This window comes from Ovis aries, chromosome 1 (assembly GCF_016772045.2).
Source record: "Ovis aries strain OAR_USU_Benz2616 breed Rambouillet chromosome 1, ARS-UI_Ramb_v3.0, whole genome shotgun sequence".
In the NCBI taxonomy this organism is placed as follows: domain Eukaryota; kingdom Metazoa; phylum Chordata; class Mammalia; order Artiodactyla; family Bovidae; genus Ovis; species Ovis aries.
In genome coordinates, this window is record NC_056054.1 from 265,949,854 (window position 1) to 265,970,532 (window position 20,679).

Here is a 20,679-nt window from a genome sequence, read left to right on the forward strand (position 1 = left end):
GCCCTGCCTTCTCTGGGAAGGCCCCTCCTTGCCCTGTGCCCACCCAGCATGACCTCACCTGCTTGCCTGCATGTCAGAACCGAGCCAGACATGTCTGGGTGGAGCTGCTCACGTATTGCACCAGCCCTTAACTGGACGGTGAGGTCTGAGTGGCCTGAGTCCCACTAGAATCTGTATTCTGACCTCCATCTGCAGACACATGGGCCCTGGCTTGTCTGTGCCCAGCTCGTGGCTCGGGGCTGGGTGCCGTGGGGCTGATGGGGAGGCAGAGTGGGTGCGGCCTCCAAGCGCAGGCTGGCACCTGGATGGTGAGCTCATGGCTGAGCAATGAGGTGCAGTGACTCAAGGCCCCCAGGCCTCCAGGGCCCCAGCCTCTCCATGGAGAAGGCTGCTTCCTGGCATCGTCCTGGGAGGCAGAGGATTCCAGGTTTCCTGGGTCAGAGCCAGGGTGGGTAGATGTGCCCACGCCACCTCCCCCATGCAGCCTTCCTGACTGCCTCCCTCTGGTCTCCCCAGGAGCCTCAAGGGTGCCTCTCAGTGCGCTGTGCCCTCAGGGCTTCAGGAGCCTGTGGGTGAGTGAGGCCAGGGCTGTGAATGTGCTGTGTGACGGGGTGGCCACCTAGACAAGGGCTAAGCGGACTGGGGAAGGTGGGCCGCCCCCTGTCCTACCACGTGCAGGCGCTGATCCCTGGCCAGGCCGGGCCCGGGACTTAGATCAGGAGATTCCAGGACGTGGTGTCATATGTTCTGTCCTCTGTAGGCTGGAGAACACGGTCCTTAACTTTTTCATCATTTTAACTTTTATTAACTTTCACTCATTCACAGCATAAAACTAATCCTTTCACGGTGAACAACTCAGGACGTTTAGTACATTCACTCCGTTGCACAACCACTGGCCGTGCAGCTGGAGAGCATTCTCCTTGTGGAAACCCCACCCCGACCCAGCGCCTGGCCCCAGTGTGTCTGCTCCTTGCGTCAGGACTCCCTGCTCTGGACGTTTTACGTGGGTGGAGCCTAGTGTGTGTCCTTCTGTGTCTGGCTTCTCTCACTGAGAACTATGCTTTCCATGCTCATCTGTGTTGTCATGGGTCACTGCTTTGTGGGGTTTCTTTTATGGCTAATAACACTTCGGTGCAGGTCCTTTCACATTTACAACATCATCTTGTGTAACTGAGCCATCTCTGGACTCGGGATTCCAGACTCAGGACTGTGCTTTTCCCAAGTTCAGTCTGGGAACCTCCTCTTGTGAGTCCCTTAGGAACGTGTGTGAACACCACACCAGGCCTCCTGAGAATCGGTGAGGGTGGAGGGTCCCTGTTCTCTTCTCACCACCATCGGGCTTACATAAGTGTGGGTGGGTGGCAGGACAGTCGCTGCTCCGGGCAGGGTAGAAGGAAAGGTTAGGAGGGGCTCCCCAGCGCACGGGGCAGCCTGGGTGAGAGCCTCTCCTCTCCCTGTGGAGAGATCCTTTCCCACAGGATCCCCCATCCATTCATTCATCCTTTAGCTATGCGCACCATGGCGAGCCCCAAGTGCTGCAGCAGCATCTGGGAGCCTTTGTTCCGGGTCCCCTATGTTCCCCCTGACCCCCGCGGCCCCTGGAGCGGCTGGAGGCATCATCCTGCTTCAAGCTTGGAGCAGATGAGCAGATCCCACATCTGTGGTGAAGCATCTGAGAGCAGGGAGGGGAGGGGTGTGGAGCCCAGTGTGCCTTGGGCCGAGGTCACTCAAGCTGTTCCATCACTGTCTACGGCGGGGTCCTTCTTGCAGCCAGATATGCTGTGGGTGTCCATCACCCACATCTCTGCCTCTCCGTCACTTATATCCCTGCTTCCCCATCACCCGCGTCTTTGCTTCCCTGTCACCCACATCTCCACTTCCCCATCACCCGCATCTCTGCCACCCCGTTACCAGCATCTCGAAGATGCTCCCTCAGCATCCTTCATGAGCTATGTGACGGCCACTATGTGACCTCGACTGCCCCCCCCAACCTCCCCGGAGCCCATCAACACATGCACCCACCTGGCTGCCCCGACCCCAGCCGATTGCAGCCTGGTCCCGAGGAAGGGCTGCTGCTGCCCTGCCTGAGGCTTCTACACTAGTGCGGGGCCAGCAGTGTGGTGACCATGAGGTGGGGGTGTGGGGGCTGCATCCCTACTGGTACCAGGACCCTCTGTGTGTGGGGGGGTCCCAGCTACAGTCCCGAGCAGGAGGAAGGTCCCTTCCCTGTTTCGGTTCCTCATCCCCGCCCCAGGGCAGGCAGCTCGAAGTGATTAATGTGGCAGAAATGGGAGGCCTCAGCCATCTGCCTGGGTGCCGGGAGGGGGTTCTAGGTGGGGTGCCCGGGTCTCCTGAGACACCTGGCCTGTGCAGACTGCAGAATGGGGGCTGGGCCCGCCCAGGGCTGACTCGGGGGTCGCTCCTGGTGACCCTCGGTCTGGTTACAAAGGCAGATGGAAGCTGAGGAATGCGGAGGCGGCTGGTCCTGGCCTCGGGTCTCGGGTCTCGTGGTTCGCGGTGTATTTGCTTTGATATCTAGGCAGAGGCCACATGGAGAGATTTGTTATGGCCACAGACTCTTCTGGCAGGGACCTCCGGCCTGGCCCTTTCATGCAGGGCCTGGTCAGCCGGAACCGGCTGGTCGGGAAGCCCAAGTCAGCAGGCTCCAAGGCACGTTCACCCCACAGGGTCACCCCGCATGGGAGTCTGCCGGGCATCGTGGGGCCTGAGGCTGGGATCGAAAGGAACCGACAGAAATGAGTAGAGAGGCCACGCCCACCGGGTCCACCGTCTGTAACCTGCGGGGACCTTTGTGTCCAGCAGGCGTCCGGTCATTTGTCTTCCAGGTGGTTTCTTGCCAGGCTGGGACCTGACGCCCCCGGAATGTCACATTCCAGGCACAGCAGCTTATCGGGGCTGTCAGGCAGCCTGGGAGGGGGCCTGAGCCAGAGCAGAGCTCTCAGGGAGCCAAGGGCGTTTCCAGACACCTCCGCGGAGCGCCTGAGAGCAGGGAGGGAGCCGCAGTCCCCGCCCCTTGCCCTGCTCCCGCCCCCGCCCCGGCAGGTGGGCGGGGCCACCCCAGTCGGAGGGGTGGGGGCGGGGGAGGCTCTTTCTGATGCGGTTCCCGCTGCCCCGCGGAGGATGGTGGTGTTTCAAGGCCCCAGCAGTTGTGCTGGGTGCATTTCTGAGCCCAGCAGAGCTCTCCCCAAGGCCTGGGCTCTGCTGTGCTCGCGGTGTTTCCAGTCTCCGCTGTTCCATCCACCTCGAGTGGCCCTGGAGCAGGTCACCAGAACAAGACCCCTCTCCCACACCCCTGGCGGCTCCACGCTGCAAAGACGTGATGTGGGACCCACTCGAGGTGCCCTCTGGGAAGGGCACAGTCTCGTCCACCCCTGCCCATGGCTCGCTCCCCTCTTGGTGAAGCTGCACAAATCAGACTGACCGCTTGGCCGCCTGCCTAACTTCCAGAGTGATGTCCAGTATGTCGCTGTGGGCCCAGAAATGCCCCCCTGCAGGGCACCCTGGGCCCCTCCTGTGATGGCCGAATGAGAACACGCCAGAAAGGCCCTGGAGACAAACAGCGGGCTGTGCAGATGTTAATCCTCTTTGAAACTTGCCTTAACGGTTTAGCCAAAGAAAATAACAGTGGTTTCGTTTTAAAAGGGGTCACACAGTCTTGTTTAATGTCTGATTCTTTTGACCCTCTGAATATTGTAGAAGAGCAGGGAGACAGAAACGTGCTGAACTTGCTCAGACGTCAGGAGGAAAATCGGCTGACAGGAGGGAACATTTTGTTCGATCTTTTAAAATTTAAAATATATATTTTCGTAGGTACATGGTGAACAGGCTTTAAGAGACTAGGTTGTCGCTACCTGCCAGGTGTGCTAATGGGGCGGTCTGTGTTCTGAGGGAGATGGAGGCTCGGTGGACAGCCTTGCCCCGGCACTGCTGGGGCCACAGCTGCTCCTGGAGGTGGGAGGGCCTCAGACGGCCTAGAGGCTCTCCCGGCCATTGCAGGCATCAGGGCTGGTTTCAAGCTAACAAACCTGCAAGGAGATCCCTTCCCTAGGCCTCCATGGCCTCCTGTTCCCTCAGGGGTCATGTTGGGGTAAGTTTTAAGGCGCGCAGGTCCCGTTCTCTGCTTGTTTCTTTACATAGCGACTGGCCGTGTGCCTGCCCTGTGCCTTGGGCCACGGAGGGGCTGTGAGGCTGAGACATGGGCAGCTGGGGGTCAGGTGCCAGCCTCTGCAACCCCAGCCCCACGGTGAGCGCATGGGAACCCAGAGGGCTTGGCTCCTTGGTGGTTTTCTGGGGAAGCACTCAGTGGAGCCTAGCTCTGGACACCCCACGCGTCTGCCCTCTGTACCTGAAACCCCCTGCCCCCGCCCCCTGCTTCCCCAGTGGCACAAGGTGCGGGGGAAGCTCATGCTCACACAGTGGGAGCCCGAACAGGTATGGGTGTTGTGAGTGCATGGCTGGGGGCGCAGACGCAGGTGTGGTCATTGGAGCAGGAGCGCAACTGGAGGGGACACACCTCCTTGTGCCCTGGGCCCTGGTCTGGCCTTCAGAGGGAGCAGTTTGGTCCATGGTCAGGTGGCCAGGTGGCCAGGTGGTCAGGCTAGCCAGGTGGTCAGAGTGGTCAGGGTGGCCATGCGGTTAGGTGGCCAGGTGATCAGGTGGTCAGGCTGGCCAGGTGGTCAGAGTGGTCAGGGTGGCCAGGTGGTCAGAGTGGCCATGTGGTCAGGTGGCCAGGTGGTCAGGCTGACCAGGTGGCCAGGTGGTCAGGGTGGCCAGGTGGTCGGGCTGGCCAGGTGGTCAGGTGGTTGGGCTGGCCAGGTGGTCAGGCTGGTCAGGTGGCCAGGTCGTCAGGTGGCCAGGTGGTCGGGCTGGCCAGGTGATCAGGTGGTTGGGCTGGCCAGGTGATCAGGTGGTCGGGCTGGCCAGGTGGTCAGATGGTCGGGCTGGCCAGGTGATCAGGTGGACGGGCTGGCCAGGTGGCCAGGTGGTGGGGCTGGTCAGGTGGCCAGGTCGTCAGGTGGTCGGGCTGGCCAGGTGGCCAGGTGGTCAGGGTGGGTGTGGAGGACCAGGGCCTGGCAGTCAGCTGTGCCCCAGAACCATCCAGAAAAGGTGTCCCTGGACTTGGTGAGCACTGGAGGCGGTTGCTACGCATCCTGGCAGAGGGAGCCCAGTGTGGCCTGAGGCTCAGGCAGCTACAGGGTGAGCCCTGAAGCTCTGTCCAGGCTGTGGCCGAGGGACAGACTGGCCGACTTGGGGAGGGGCATTAGCGGGGCTTGCAGGATGCAGGTGGGAATGAGGAGGTGGTCCCACGCTGGGGCCAATGGGAGGGGCTGACACCACTGAGGAGGCTCCCATGGGGCGTGGGGGTCGTGTGTGGCAGGGGCTGGGGCTCTGGGGGTCGTGATGACACGTGGTCCCCTCTGGTGGGCGTGTGCGTGTGAACCCGCACCCCTTCCATCACCTGTGGGCATCCCTCCTGTTGCCCATCTCATGGGAGCAGCGGGCCTGGCGGCCTGGGCAGCTGGGTCCACACCGCACGTGTTGGAGCCCCATCCCTTCTTCTGGGGGTGCTCTGTAAACCTCGCAGATGGGTGTTCTCTGAGCAAGAGCATTTCAGAGGGCATTATCTCCAGTCAGACTGGCAGTGCCGCCCATGCAGTCTGTCATCTCATCGCTGACACTGATTTAACTGTAGGTTGACTTCCTTGGGCTGCGTGAGTGGGGCCCTGCCTGGAGAGGTGACCCCTCAGGGTGAAGCGGGGCCTTCACTCTCCAGCAGGACGCAGCCCAGAAGCAGCCACCTCATCCTGGACCCGTCTAGCCACCTGGAGGGGGATGCCCGCATGACGGGGGGCAGGACATAGGCAGGGCTGTGCCCGATGCCCCTGAAGCAGGATGCCCATGTGATGGGGGGGACAGGGTGTGAGTGGGGCTGTGCCTGGCACCCCTGGAGGGTGGATACCCACATGATGGGGAAAGGGTGTGGGTGGGGCTGTGCCTGGCGCCCAGGGACACAGACCGTCCTCAGAGGAATCCATGTTCACTGTATAACTTCCCACAGACCACATTTCTTGTAGTTTAGAGTTGAGTGAAATTTCCATTTTCAACTTCCATCTGGAACAAGAGGGACTGTTAATTGGGAAGGTTGCCTTTGCTGGATGCAGGCTGGACTGGGGCGGTGGATGCAGCTTGCTGCCAGGCTCAGCCAGGATGCGGCTGTCCCCCAGGGACGCCAGACAGAGAAGGAACGTCCCCTCCCAGGTTTGGGCCGGTCCAGCTGCCCACGTTCTGGAGGTGGGGCTTGTGTCACCTACGCACACGTGCCTTGGGTAGGAGCTCCGGGAGCTGGCTCATGGGGTGCCGCTGCTGTGGGGTTGGCCGCACCGACTGCCCATCCTGCCCTTTTGGCCGACCCCTCCTTTCTCTGCTCCAACCCTCCACAGCCCCGCCAGCCGCAGCCCAGGGCTCTGCTCTCCTGTGGGGCTGCTTTGGAGGCAGCTCTTCCCCAGGAAGGGGAGGAAGGCTGTGGCCTTCAGCCTGACCGAGGCCCCTGCACTCGGCCCTGCATGGCCCTGCCAGCTCCTCCGTGGTCGTTCTCTGGAAGTGGCGGTTTGCTTGCTGGCCGGCGGGGCATGTCTGTCCATGCAGCCAGAAGAAGGTGGCTCAGATGCCCCGCTCGTGGTGGCCCAGGGCTCCTGGGCGGCTTGGGGACAGGGCACCAAGCACAGAAAGCGACAGTCCCCGTGTGGAGCACCACTGGGACATTTTCACTCTGTGTTACAAAGTGTTGGCCACGACTGGTCGGGGAAAGCGGGTCGTGGCTGGTGGTTTGAGAAGCAATGATCTGAAGGTCCTGGAGTGAAACCGCAAACATCAGGCTGTCATTCAGGACACGTTGGTGGTCTCACAGTCAGGGGGCTGAAAAGGCCCCTCAGCCAAGAGCGAGAGATGGAGGGGCGAACCAGAGATGGATGGGCGAACCAGAGATGGGTGGACAAACCAGAGAGGTGTTTGCAGAGCTGGGTCGGGAGGATGCCAGCGCCCCATAACAAAAGGCGCTTGCACCCCCAAACATGAACGTGCTGGGCCGGATGGAGGAAGGGGCCCCTAAACGTGAAGATGCAGTGCCAGGGCCACAGGTGTGGGCCCCTCAGGAGATGCAGAGTGGAGGGAGGTCCAGGGGCCCCTGTGACCAGTGACCACAGGGTGCCTGCCATAGAGTAACACAGAGGTATTTTCTCTGCGTCGTGGAAGTCAGAAGTCTGACATGGTTCTCTCTGGACTGGTGTGGGCAGGGCTGGTCCTTCCAGGGGCCCCTGGGAGAATCCTCTTTCCAGCATCTCCTTTGACTCTCTCTCTGGGCCCCAGTTCAGTCCTTCTCGTGACACCGTCTCTCTGGTTTGTGGCTCTTCCCCACGTAAGGGCCCTTGGGAGCACAGTGGGCCTGTCCGGATAAGCCAGGGTCGTCTCTTTTTTAAAGTCAGCTGACCAGCAGCCTGCATCCGAGTTCCCTACCATGTTACAGGTTTGGGGAGCGGCATGTGTGTGTCTGGTGGGGGTGGGGGTGTGCAACTCTGCCTGCCCCTCCCTCTGGCCTCACATGTCCTCCCACGTGAAGATACTTCACCTCCTGCCTACACCCCACGCAGGGCCGGCAGTGGATCCCGACTTGACCCTCACCGTTACCTAAATTCTGGGGGCTTGTCTCTGAGCCTGTGACCTCATTTTGGGGACGTGCTTCCTGGCAGGCATAAGTTTAGCAGCGTGAGAGCAGCCACAGGGACCCAGTTCTCTGGGCGGGCTGGTGTGCCGGCCGGCCTGGGGAACCCCAACGTTCAGTCACTGAGCGTCGGTCGAGGGGTGATAAGTTAGGGCTGTGGATGGGAGTGGATGCTTTCTGGACCTGTGTCCATCACAACACATGCAACACATTTATTCTTTATAATGATCCCCCAAGGTGAACTTTCTGGGTCCACCACTACTGTCTCCCATCCTTGGGTCCGTGGCTCCCTCTGGCGGCTGGTGCCCCACATGACAGCCCTGTGCTCACAGACCCAGATGTCTTCTATGCACAAGCCTATTTACAGGGCAGGGTGATCTTCCAGCAGTTACTGCCACTTGGGACAGTTCTGGGCTTGTGGGGGAAGCATGGCTCAGGGCTTGGGGGGCAACTCATCTGCACAGAGCCTGTGCAGGGGTGGTTTGAGGGGCGGTCGGTAGGAATGAGTCTGAGAAGGGATTTATGGCTCCAGCTGTGAATTTAGCCAGAAGGAAAAGTTGGAGCCAGGTGGACGAGGTGTCTGGACACCTGCCTTGAGAGCTATGGCCCGACCTGGTCCTTCACTCGCCTGTGTCCCCCCGGCCCTGAAAGGGCAGGAAGCAGGACCCAAACCAGCTGTTTCGTGACTGTTCTAGCATCAACTTAAGTTCTGGCTTGCTGGACTCTGGGGCACTTGACTGCACTCTCCCAGCAGATGCTGTGGGGTCAGGGGCTGTGACATCCCCTTCTGACCTCAGCCTGTGGAGCGGAACTCCAAGTTGGTGGCCTGTGCAAGGCACTGGGTGGGGTCCCCGCTCTGGACTAGGGCTGACCTCTCTCTCCGGGTCCTGTCTGCGTGGAGCCCTCCCTGGCAGGACCTGGAGCCTGATGGGCTCACACACTCTCTGCTTCCCAACCCCATCATCCTGACCCCGGGCTGGCCGACGTCCCCATAGGTGAGGTCGTTCCTGTGACGTGGGTGGGTGATGACTGGAGGCTGCCTCCTGGGAGGGGTGACTATAGCACCTTGAGCTTGGTCAGGTGCTGGGCAGCCTGCATGGACAGCTGTGACCAGATTTGTCCTTGTCCCCTCCTGGCCAAGGGTTAACTAGGTGAAGGTGGGGGCAGGTGGTGCCGACCCCCAGCCTTCCCTCTGCCCTGTGGGTTTCAGCTTTGTGTGGATGGTCGGGACCCAGTGGGCCTGGCCAGGGGCTGCCTCTACCACAGACGCGAGCCCAGCCCCGGGGGCGGGCGGGCAGGTCACAGGCTGCAGCCCTGGCCGCAGGGAAAGCCCTGATTCTGGGTGGGCTTGCTGCCGGCCCCTGCCCTCCCTCACTGCTCCCACCTGTCCTTGGTGACCCTGGGGGTCTCATGGGGCAGCCTTTGAAAATGACCACATACTGTGGGGCCTAAAACAACCAAAATCTCTTCTCTCTGAGCCGGAAGTCTGAGGGCAGGGGTGGCGCTGCCTCTGGGGTTCGGGAGGGCCCTCCTGGCTTATCCAGCTCCCAGGACTCCGGGCGTCCTGGCTGGTGGTCGTCTCTCTCACTCCCGTCCATCTCCACGGGCTGCTCCCTGTGCCGTGTCTCTTGTTGAGGACCCTCCTTGTTGATCTGGGACCCAGTTTGTCTTGAGATCCTTAATTTCACATGCATAACCTCTTCCTAATAAGGTCATGTTCACGGCACACCCTCCAGTGGCAGACAGCTGCTCCGCCACCCCCCACCTCCTGCACTCTGCTTCTCTTCCTCCCCGAGGGCTTGGCTCTGAGAAAGGGGCGAGGGGCTTGCCATCCAGGAGGTGCCTGTGGACATGAAGTTACAAGGGCGGCTGTAGGCACTGGGGTAGGGGGCTCCGGCCTTGACCGGCCGGGCTGCACGTCCCAGAGCGCGGCCTGACCCTGACCGGAGCGGTCACAGATAGGGGCTGACCGAGCTGGCGGCTGCTCCCTGGCGCATCCCCCCGCCGTGGGAACCTGGCCACGAGAGCCTGCCCTCCAGTCGGCCGTGAAAAATCCAGTTAATGAGCAACCGTCAGGCCCTTAAAAACTAATCAGGCAGCTTGCCGCTTTAAGGTCCCTGCTGGTCCTCTGCGTTCTCTCTGCCCCTCACCCCCGCTGTGGCCCCCACCCATGGGAGCCCAGCTCTCAGTTCCAAGGCCTCCTGTCCCCCAGCATGTTCTCATGGGTTCTAGAAGGTCATGGCAAGGAGCTGAGGCTGCCCTGTGCCTGTTGGGGTGGGATGGCGACAAGTCCTTGCTCAGAACTCCCTGCTGTCCCTGTCGCCGAAGGATGGTGCAGCAATGTGACCTTCGGTGGAAATACTAGTCAAATATTAACTTCCTGGGTCAAGGGCCTTTATTTGAAACACTAGACCCCTGGTGCCCTGTCGTGGGTGTCATGGACGTGACCCTGGAACCGCAGACACTGAAGGCATCCACAACTGCCAAAGGACCCAGGTCTCGTGGTGACACTGGCTTGGTTGACCTTAAGACTCCAGGAAAGGGGACCATCCTCCCCACTGGCGCAGGACCTGCTTGTCCCACCCGGGTGGCCGAGCAGCTATCTGATCCTTCCACAGGGGAGGCCAGGTCACTGCACAGGACTTGGTGTCCGAGTGTGGGGGACGCTGCTGGGTTCTCCATCCCCGCCAGGTGCCCTCCCTCTGCCCCACATCCTGTCTGGGCACTCACCCCGTGCACCCCTTGCTGTCCAGTTGGTTCGTGTCCTCTCTGTGGTTGATTCTTCCTGCCCGAGGCTGACACGTCTCCAGCGCCCAGAGCAGGTTGGGCCCATAGGAGGAGCTCAAGGAGTGTTTGTTGAATGAAGGACAATGTCCTCTGAGGTGGAGCACAGGGGCACAGGGACATGGGTACACATTGGGCCCTGAGCCGGAGAGTCCTTGTCCCCTGTCCCCTCTGGGGTCGGCCCACCCCCTTCCCAGGGCTCCTGACGAGATGCAGGATGGCTGTGATGTTGGTCGACGTGCCTTGTGCAGAACGAAGCACAGGCGTGAATTTCAGCCTTGAGCTGGCGGAACTAAGAACTGGCAGCTCTGTGGACCTGCCAGGCACCCAGGCCCAGAGAGGCCCCCCCCCAGGCACAGATGGAACTCATTAAAAGTAGGAACCTGGGTTTTGTGAAAGAGGCTTGTGGTAAGCTTGAAAAACATCATTAGTAGCAAAGACAACCATTGACTGTTTTTTTTTTTTTAAGATTAAATACTCTCTTAAAAATGAGTAAAAGTGCACAGGAATTTATAAAGGAGAGAAATATTTTCATTGACTGTATTCAAAACATCAATCTCAGGAACCATCAAATAAATGCAAATTAAATAGTGTCAGGGTTGTGTGGTTTGACAACTGTGACAGGCTCCCTTCACTCTTTTTTTAAACAGCTCTGCTGAGCCATAATTCACATGTCATAAATTCACTGACTTAAAGGGTATGATTCAGAAGGTTTTAGTTCAAAGATGTTCGTAACTTCAGAACATTTCTATCTTTTCAAAAACAAGCCTTGATTTTGCCACTTAAAACATCATGGATAGACTTGGAGGGCATTATGCCGAGTGAAATACGTCAGACAGAAAAAGACTTATACCACTAAAATACCATTGTATCGTGCGATTACCACATATAGTGAAAGTGTTGGTCGTGTCCGACTGTTTGTGACCCCCTGGACTGTAGCCCGCCAGGCTCCTCTGTCCATAAGATTCTCCAGGCAAGAATACTGGAGTGTCTTGCCATGCCCTTCTCCAGGAGATCTTCCCAGCCCAGGGACTGAACCCTGGTGTCCTGCGTAACAGGCATATGCTTTACCGTCTGAGCCGCGAGGGAAGCATAGCACATATATGTGGAATCTAAAAGATGCAGCCAATGAAAATGACGGAAAAGCAGCAGGATCACAGATTCAGAGAACAAGCCAGTGGTCACCAGTGGGGAGAGGGAAGATTCAGGGAACAAGCCAGTGGCCACCAGTGGGGAGAGGGAAAGGGCCAGATAGGGGCTGGGGTTAAGTTACGCGCTATTAGGTATAAAATAAGCAACATGGGGTTTATAATAACCACGAATGAAGCCTAACCTTTCAGAGTTGTGAATCACTATATTGTACGCCTGGAACTTACAGAATATCGCACATCAACTATATTTCAGTAAAAAAAAAAAAAAGAAACCTTTTAGCTGTCACCCCAGCCCTAACCAACCACTAATCTACTGGTTTACCTTCTATGTGGTTGTTTAGTCTCTAAATCGTGTCCGACTCTTTGCAACCCCATGGACTGCAGCACACCAGGCTTGCCTGTCCTTCACCATCTCCCGGAGTTTGCTCAAACTCAGGTCCATCGAGTCAGGGATGCCATCCAACCATCTCATCCTCTGTCATCCCCTTCTTCTGCCCTCAATCTTTCTCAGCATCAGGGTCTATAGATTTCCCTACTCTATTTCATGTAAGTGGAGTCTTTATGTGACCTTTGTGTGTGGCTTTTCACTGGATGTCATGTGTTCAAGCATCATCTGTGTTGCGGTGTGTGTCAGGCCCTCCTTCTTTTCATGACTGAACCACACTCCGCTGTGTGGATGGACCGCCAGTGTGACCATCGGCAGTTGGGGACACTTCATTGTTCCTCCTTTTGACTGAAGTGAATGTACTAAGTCCTGTCCGACTCTGTGTGACCCCATGGACTGAAGCCACCAGGCTCCTCTGTCCATGGGATTGTAAGGGTAAGAATACTGGAGTGGGCTGCCGTTTCCTCCTCCAGGGCATCTTCCAACCCAGGGATTGAACCCATGTCTCCTGGATTGCAGGTAGATTCTCTTACCACTAGGGTTACCTGGAAACTGAACATAAATGATGTCAATTAAGGGAAATTGGTGGTGGTGTCGCCTGCTGGGTGCTTAGGGAAGCTGAGAACTGCTTCCAGCTGGTAGGCAACCTGCTAGAGGGGTTTGAAGGCTTGGCAGGGTAACTCCCACGTGTGGCCGCAGGGGTGGGATGTGCCTGGAAAGCAGGTCTGACCCCCCTCTGCTGAGCCAGATGCATTTCCAGAGACAGGCAGTGGAGAGAGTGCTCCAGGTGGACACAGGAGGTGAGCTCTGCTCTCCCTGTGAACTTCTCTTGTGGGAACGTTGCAAACCTGCAGAAAAATCAGAAGGACTGTGCGGAGTCTGCTCACGTGCGCCCTTCACCATGGTTCCCCTTCTTCCCCAGGCCTGTCCATGTGTCTTGCAGGGCCACACACACCACTCACACGCGTCCACGTGTGTGTCCACACTCACACCCCCGTGCAGGTGCACACGCTCATTTCGTTGCTGTGAGCGCCACATCCCAACCTGTTGCCTGGCCTTCCCGAGTGTGTCTCCTGCAGCGGGGGCATCACACCTGTCCGCCTGTTCTCTGACGAGCAGGCCGTACTCACAGGGCCCTCCAGGTCCCAGTGACATCCTTTATGAAGCTGGCTCCTGTCTCTGCTCGGGGGCCTGGGCACATCGAGGCGCCACGTGGCCCTTGGTGGCCGTGGCTCCTCACTCTCTCACCCTGGATGGTCCCTCCCACCTCGCTTTCCTGACACGGATGTTTCTGGACAGTCTGGCCACTGTCCTGTGACACCCTGTCTGAGTTGTCCAGCTGCTTCCTCATCTTTAGATTCCGGCTTCGGGGCGTGCCCTGTACAGGCATGCGCGTGTCCTCCACGTGGCCTTCCACCAGGAGCTGGGAACTGGGAGCTGGGAGGGCGTCAGTGTTTGGTGGTTGTTGGGTGGTCCCTTTGGGAAGGTGCCTGTTCCCTGAGATGTGTCCATGTTTTGAGACTCTCTGCTCTGTGACCACCTTTCACCTCCCTTGATAGCCCCTCCAGCAGGGGGTTTCCACCTGCCATGCTCACCTCTCCAAGAACTGGCTCTGTGGGGGCCGGAGGGGCCCCAGTGTTTCTTGTCACCCTCAGGCCAGTGGTGGGTTTGTGGGAGAGGCCCACTCCTCTGAGTGCGGGGCGATGCTTGGTGTGGATCTAGGGGCCAGAGGGTTCCCAAGGCTCAATGTCACCCACAGAGGAGTCTGGAATTGAGGCTGGGGCTCTCCTTCCCACCAGGTGGCCCCTCGCCCACCCCTGCTTGGCCCGGCCTTGGGTCACAGCCCTTGGGGGAAGAAGTAGGTTAAATGACGCCTGAGGACAGAGGGGGCAGGGCCGGACCGCCTGGCAGTTAAAAATTACAGAGTGTTGCACCGTGCCTGCCACCCTTGGTCCTTGGGTCTGTGTGCTCAGCTCTCACTGGCCGTGTGGCCAGGTGGGTCCTCAGGTGACCGACACCTACAGGGAGGGGAGGTACCCACGGGCCTTGACCTGTAGCCCCGGCTGCCTGGCCTCCCAATCCTGGCCACTCAATATTCCCGGCAACCTGAGGGTGGACAGTGGCCATGAGGAAAGGCTGGGGCAGGGGCCCTGCCAGTGGTCTGCATAGAGCCTGCCACCATCCCGCCCAGCAACAGGGCCTTTATCCTTGTGGGTCGAAAGGGTCACTGTGAAACACAGGGCTGGGGCAGGACGTCTGGACACTCCGGACACTACAAACTAGTTGGACACAGAGAGAGGAGGGGTCGTGCTCCATTTTGGAAGAGCTGGAGACAGCATGTCAACCATGCACGGGTCTTCACTGGACGCACTGCTGCCCTGGCCTGTGCCCCAGCAGTGGGCGCTGGAACAGTTGTTTCTCAAGCCCTCTCCTCGGAGGCCTGGAGACACCTGCCAGGGCTGGCCAGCTCCCGCAGGCCCACGCATATTGAACAATCTCTAGTGTCTGGTCCTTAGGGGCAAGAGAGAGAACCCCAGATGACCTGAGGAGGGGGGTCCCTGCAGGATGTGCTGGCTTGGGGGTCTTTGGGCAGGTGTGGGCGGCCCCAGGCAGACCACGTGGAGGGCCTCAGGGGAGACCCCGCCCGGGGCCCAGGATGTCTGAGGCCCCAGCGGCAGTGCCCCCAAGAGCCAGGCAGACAAGGCCCTCCTCTGAGCTTGTGGCCCTGGACCTCAGTCCTGGACACGCTCATCTCTTTGTTCCTCAGATTAGTTCTGCTCACATGTGGGTGTTTGTGCTTTTTTAAAAATGAAAATGAAAGATCACATTATTCAGGAATCCAAGCCAGTCTGGCCAACAAGACAGAACAAACCCTGGTGAACCGTAGAGCGAGGCGGGGCAGGCCAGGAGGCGGGGCGAGATGAGAGGCGTGGCAGTGGGCGTGGTGATGTAGGAGACGGGGCGGGGCGATGGGCGAGGCAGGGGTGTGAGGCAGAACTTTTCGGAAGTTCTGGGTGCTGGGTCCTCTTCTAGCGGGTGGCCGGCCCCTCAGCCCCCCTGGTGCTTGGAGGGGGAGTGATCCTGAACCAGAGAGACCTGTCCCATAAGGACGGTGCCCAGGTGCCCTCAGGGAGGCCCCAGGCGGGCCAGTGAGGGAGCAACTCAGATGGTTTTGGATTTGAGCGTCATTTGGGCGTCATTCCCAAGAGAAGGTGCAAGCAGAAGGCTGAGCTCAGCCCCTGTCACATGGAAGTCCGAATGCCCCTCCCTGGGTTGCACAGACCCCAGGGGTGGCTAGCAAACCCCGACTTGGTGGGACTTCCCTGCTGGCCAGGGGACCTCCCTGGCATTGGAAACCCGAGACAGTCGTGTGCACAGGGGAGTGGATGCAGTGCACCCGGACCTGAGACACGTGCACACATGTAGGTCCACAGACATGCACTTGCATATACAAAGATGTACTAAGACACCCATCAGAGACACGCAGACACACACCTATAGACACACAGGCCCCATGCACTTGGTGAGCCCTTTGGGGCATCAACAGGGTAGAAGAGTTCGCTTGGTTTGTGCATGGGCAGAGGAGCAAGGAAGGCCTTTCAGCTGGGAGTGTGGGGTGTCCTGGTGGGGGTGGGGTGTTCCTGGCATGAGGAGAGAAGGGAATCCACTTGAAGCTTTGCTAGGGGTCACCTGACACCTGCAAGATTCCCAAGATTTCCCAGAATCTGCGAGAGAGAAAGCCGCCTTGTTATTCCCAACACCGCCTTCCTATCTCCACTGGGTCGAGAATTCTCTTCTATAAATTAAAATACCCTGTTGTATTCGATAGTGTCCAAGAAACCTCAGACAGAAGCTCTATGTCCTCCAGGGGTCAGAGGTCACCAGAGATAGTTCTGCAGGCGGGGCGGGCGGTGAGGGGGGAACCAACCCATGCAGGAGAACTTGACTTAAGTAGTGGCAGCGTGGGATCTGAATAGAGGAGGACACCAGGTTAATAAAGAACAGAAGCTACCACACCATCGAGGAGGGGGCGTCATCACTGAGGCAGGGCAGCCCTGTCTGGAGCTGCAGGGCAGTAAGCATGGGGTGCGAGGCCTTGAGGGGTGTGTGAGAGCTTGCAGAAGGAGACCCAGCAGGAACCGTGCTGTTGTTGGCTTCTGGTCCCGGACCCAGTGAATTCCTAGCTCACCAGGAATTCCCGGATCCCAGTCATTCCTAACCTGGGGGCTCAGAAACATGGGCCCTGACTCAAAGGTATTTGTGTTTCAGCCATTTCCAGTGGTTTCCCTCAAAACCCGTTTCCCCTCCTCCGTCCCCATGGGCAGCTCAGTGAAGATTATCTGGCCTCCACGTTGAGCACAGACTCCGGAGGAACCAGCGCCTACAGGACCCTCCGCAGGGTCCTGAGGCTCAGACCCTGTGTGTCCCGATGGGCTGGCCCGGGCAGGCCTGTGGCAGCCACAGCCAGCAGGGAGCCTGTTCTATACCGCATGCTTTCTGAATGCTGCTGTGCCCATGTGCATGTGTGCATGTGCGTGTGAGTCTGTGCACGTGAACGTGTGTACAGGTGTGTGACGGGGGGAGGGGTGTCTCAGACCAGCACCTCGGCAGGTTGCTTCCCGATGGGAGCCAAGGCCTGGGGCAGAGCCGAGCTGGTGTTCTCAGAGGAGGTGGACGTGTGATGTTCTCAGAGTGCTGGGAGGTGAGCTTGGCCTCCAGAAGGTGGGCAGGAAGAGTGGGGTCTGGGGGGAGGGTGGGGGTGTCTCCCGGGGATGGTGTGGGCGCTCAGTGCAGGGGGCCACAGCAGCACGGTTCTCCCGGCTCTGGCTCTCCCAAGCAGGGTGAGGTGAACGAGTGCGTGCAGGCCCGGGGCTGCTGAGGGGCCCCGGGGAGCAGCTGAGGCCCGGGACCAGGGGGAGCAGGGCAACCCCACGCTGACAGCGCAGGGGCTCTCCCTCAACTGGGCCCAGGGTCTCCCTCCAGGATGTGCCTGGAGAAGGGGAAGGACCTTTGAAATTTCTGTCCCTAGATTTTCCAGAGACTTTCAGGCATAAAATCCCATTAGTGGCAGCGAACAGCAAGAACGTTCTCTGGGCGTTTCTGAGAATTCTGGGATGGATGGGGGGACCCAGATGTTGCCTTCCATGGAATGGTGCTCCCCCGCCCTTTTCCAGAGGAGACCCATGTTCTGCGGTCCTGAACTATGATTTTGACCCCAGGCTGCCCAAATCCCTGGACAGCGTTTTTCAACAGCATCCTTGTTCTGATCTGGGCCCAGCCACAGCCTGGAGTGGACAGGGATCTCGGGGAACTTGGGCAGAGGGGCAGCTGGCGTGCCAGGCGTGCAGGGCACACATGGGGTCTAGTGTGGAGCGTGGTGTGTGCGTGCACCTGTATGTGGGGGGAGGTGTGAGATTGTGTGTGATGACGTGAGCCTGCAGGAGGGAGCACCTGTGTTTGCCGAAGTGAGTATTGGGCATGTGCAGGCGTGTATAGACCACCCGGATTCCACTTGGGCTCCCATCTCCCAGGCCCTGGTCAGCTGGCCGAGGATTCCTTACCGTGAGCACTGCTGGCCACGCTGTGTGCAGGCCCAGGATGAAGGCGGGAGCTGGGCCCCGGCCTGGTGATTGTGGACACTGCTTTACAGACCGCCCATCAGGTGGTCAGGATGGGACAGAGCTTGGAGCTGGTCCTGCCCTGGGGCCCTCTTGTTGGTGGAACCCCCCCCCCACCTGTCCTCCTGCTGCCGCCTGGAACCCCTCCTGGCGGGGACTGAAGGGGCAGCACCAAGGGCAGGTGCTGGGCAGGGAGGGGGCAGCGTCCTCCAAGTCAGACACCCACACCAGCCGTGAGTCCCAGGCAAGGCTGCTCTGGCACTGGGGCCTTCTCTCCACACCCCAGAGTGAGCTCTGGGAGGACACATTCCTCAGTGTCCTGGAGAAGGAATTGTGTCATCTGAGGGCTTTCTTGGTGGCTCAGTGGTAAAGAATCTGCCTGGGTTGGGAAGATCCCCTGGAGAAGGAAATGGCAACTCACTCCAGTATTCTTGCCTGGAGAATCCCGTGGACAGAGGAGCCTGGCGGGTTATGGCCCATAGGGTCACAAAGAGTTGGACACAAGTGAGCAGGCAGGTTTGAGGTTTCACGAAGGAAGGAGTGGGGACTGGGTGGGTGGAGTCCAGCTGCAGGCCGGCCTGGCTTCTGGCCTCCTAGCAGTCCCCAGTGTGGGACACCACCAGAAGGGGCACTGAGCGATGTCTAGAGGAAGCTGGTACCCAGAGCCTGCAGACAGGGCATACTCACCCAGCCCTCCTCCCTGCTCTCAGGCTGAGCTCCGAGGAGTGGGAGCAGTGGGGAGGATCTCCGTTTGTCTGGAGACTTTGGTCTCATCAAGTCCATAATCTTCCTTTGCTTTCATGTAGATTCCCAACTGCTGCGCTGTCCCGTTGGGGCAGTTCTCAAGAACTGATCAAAAACTCCCAGGTCTGAGTGAAATACTCAATGAGAACTCAAACACCGGCAGAGTCGCTAGAGAGTTTGGTTCTAGTCCATGGAGACAGAGGGCTGATGTGACTGAGCAGGTTTTAAGAGTGAAAGTGAAAAAGAGGCTGTGATCTCTGGCAGGATGGAGTGAGGGAAGCCAGGTGTCCCTGGGGGACAGAGCCAGGTGGGTTAGGGAGCAGGCGACTCTGAGCAGGCCCCAGGGGCCGGACGCTGACCATTTCAGCAGTTGCAGCAGGAGGAAGGACTCAGAGAGAGCCCAGTGGTTTCTAAGCTCCAGCTTTGCTCCAGAGCTGTGGCCCAAGGCCAGGCTTCCAGGCTTTTCCCAGTCAAAGTGGCTCCAAGTGCAGGGGGCGGTGGGCACGGGGGACTGGGGGCTGCACTCCAGTCTCCTGAGATTCCTAGCCCTACCTAGGGCAGATGCCCTTGAGGGCCTGTGCCCTGTGCTTTCTCAGTTCTGGGCTCTGCAGGCTGCAGGGCGAGCAGCAGGGTCCTTTGAGCCTCAGAGCATGCAGGAGCCCCCTCTACCCTCAAGGGGACTAAGGTGCTGGCCTGGAGCCCACCCAACTCCCACACACCCGAGCAGGGACTCGAATAGCAGGCTGGAGGGGCCCAGGGCCCCGGGTCCCAGCCGAGGGAGCTGGGAACTCCTCTGGCCGCCCTGCCAGTGCCCTTTAGCCTCTGGCGGGGGAGGTCTTTACTGCTTCTAGGAAGTGTGAGGCGTTCTTGGGGGGGACCTGTCGCCTTGCGTGGAGATTTGCCTGTTTTCCCTCTTGAAGTAGAAAGGTGGAAGGAGGAGCTGCCCAGATGCATGAATGGGGCGCTGGCGCTGGCTGCTGGCCGGGGATAGGGGGGAGCAGGAGGCGGAGCGGGCTGGCCCCACCTCCTGACAGCAGAGGCGGCCCGCTGCTCCGCGGAGCACACAGCCCCATGGCTCCCGACCCTAGCAGCCGCTGCGGCCACCACAGCCTCCTGCTGCTTGCCTGCTGCCTCTCGGCCGCCCAGGCTCAACTGCTGTCCTGGCTATGGTCCGGGAACAGTGCCTGGCCCACAGCCGCACCAGCCTCCAAGACCCCTGACAGCTCACCTGTGTGGCCCACGGAGGAAACCACCACGCACGTGGCCCCCCGGGATGCTTCCACTGATTGGTGGAAAGTCCCTGCTAGCCCCACAGACCCTCTGGGGAGGCCAGAGGCGGGGCAGGGCCAGACCCCCGCTGGCCCCACAGCCTCCAGCTCGAGCCCGGACCTGAAGGAGGAAAACATCGCCGGTGTTGGAGCCAAGATCCTGAACGTGGCACAGGGCATCCGGAGCTTCGTCCAGCTGTGGGACGACGCTCAGGACACCACCCCTGCCGAGAGCTCTGCCAGGGCAGGGATGCTGGCCCCCGCGACCCCCACAGACCCCCTTTCTACTGCCCCCGCCGAGGGCTCCACCAGGGCAGAGACGCCGCCCCCAGTGGACACCACGGACACCCTCTCCACCCCTGGACCCTCCAGCACCCCCCAGGACAGCGGGACCACCCTCCAGCCGAGCACCAAGGCCCTGAGCTCTCCAGACACCCAGATGACCGAGGCCGGCGCCCTACCAGTGCCCACCCAGCCGCCACCCTCCCCTGGCAGACCCTGGTTCAGGGAGTCCTTGGTACCGCCGACCCCAGGTAGATTTTCTCTTTCCTCTGTGCCGGCCCGGGCGCCTCCCTGGGGAAGCCAGCTGCCCCTCGGGCGGCCCCTGCAGCTGGACGGTGAAGGACTCTTGCTCGCAGCAGCCCGTCCCGGCCAGCAGCACGCTGACGACCGCAGGCCCACGCCGCCTCTACCTCCCCTGGTGACGGGTTCCCTGGGCAGACACACTGCCCTCTGGGCTCTCTCCTCTGACCCCCCTGCCAAGCCATCTCATGTCGCAGTCTCAGCTCTAACTGTGGACAGTGGTGCTTGGGCTCCCCACGTGGCTGATTCTGCGGGGCCCGGTCTTGCTAACAAGTCTACACTGCTCAGGGCTGCTGAGCTGGCTGCCACTGGGCAGCCTGTCCCCACCACCGCTGGCCGCTGCCTGCCCCTGCCGCCCTCCCTGGCTCTCTGCGGCAACCTGGGCATCAGGCGCTCCTGGTGGCCCAAC

General features: G+C 59.8%; 1 protein-coding gene across 6 annotated transcripts in view; it reads left to right on the forward strand.

Moving 5' to 3' along the window:
* Window positions 1-20,679, forward strand: part of COL18A1 (collagen type XVIII alpha 1 chain) — a 91,988-nt gene that overhangs the window by 20,042 nt on the left and 51,267 nt on the right. For 3 of the 6 annotated variants that reach the window (XM_042237829.1, XM_042237830.1, XM_027961174.2), the window contains exon 1: window positions 19,484-20,221. The exons of the other annotated variants lie outside the window; for them this stretch is intronic. In XM_042237829.1, the coding sequence (XP_042093763.1) occupies window positions 19,492-20,221 (730 nt within the window). In that variant the 5' untranslated portion in view covers window positions 19,484-19,491. Of the gene's footprint in view, window positions 1-19,483; window positions 20,222-20,679 lie in introns of those variants that run through there. 6 annotated transcript variants of the gene reach the window in all.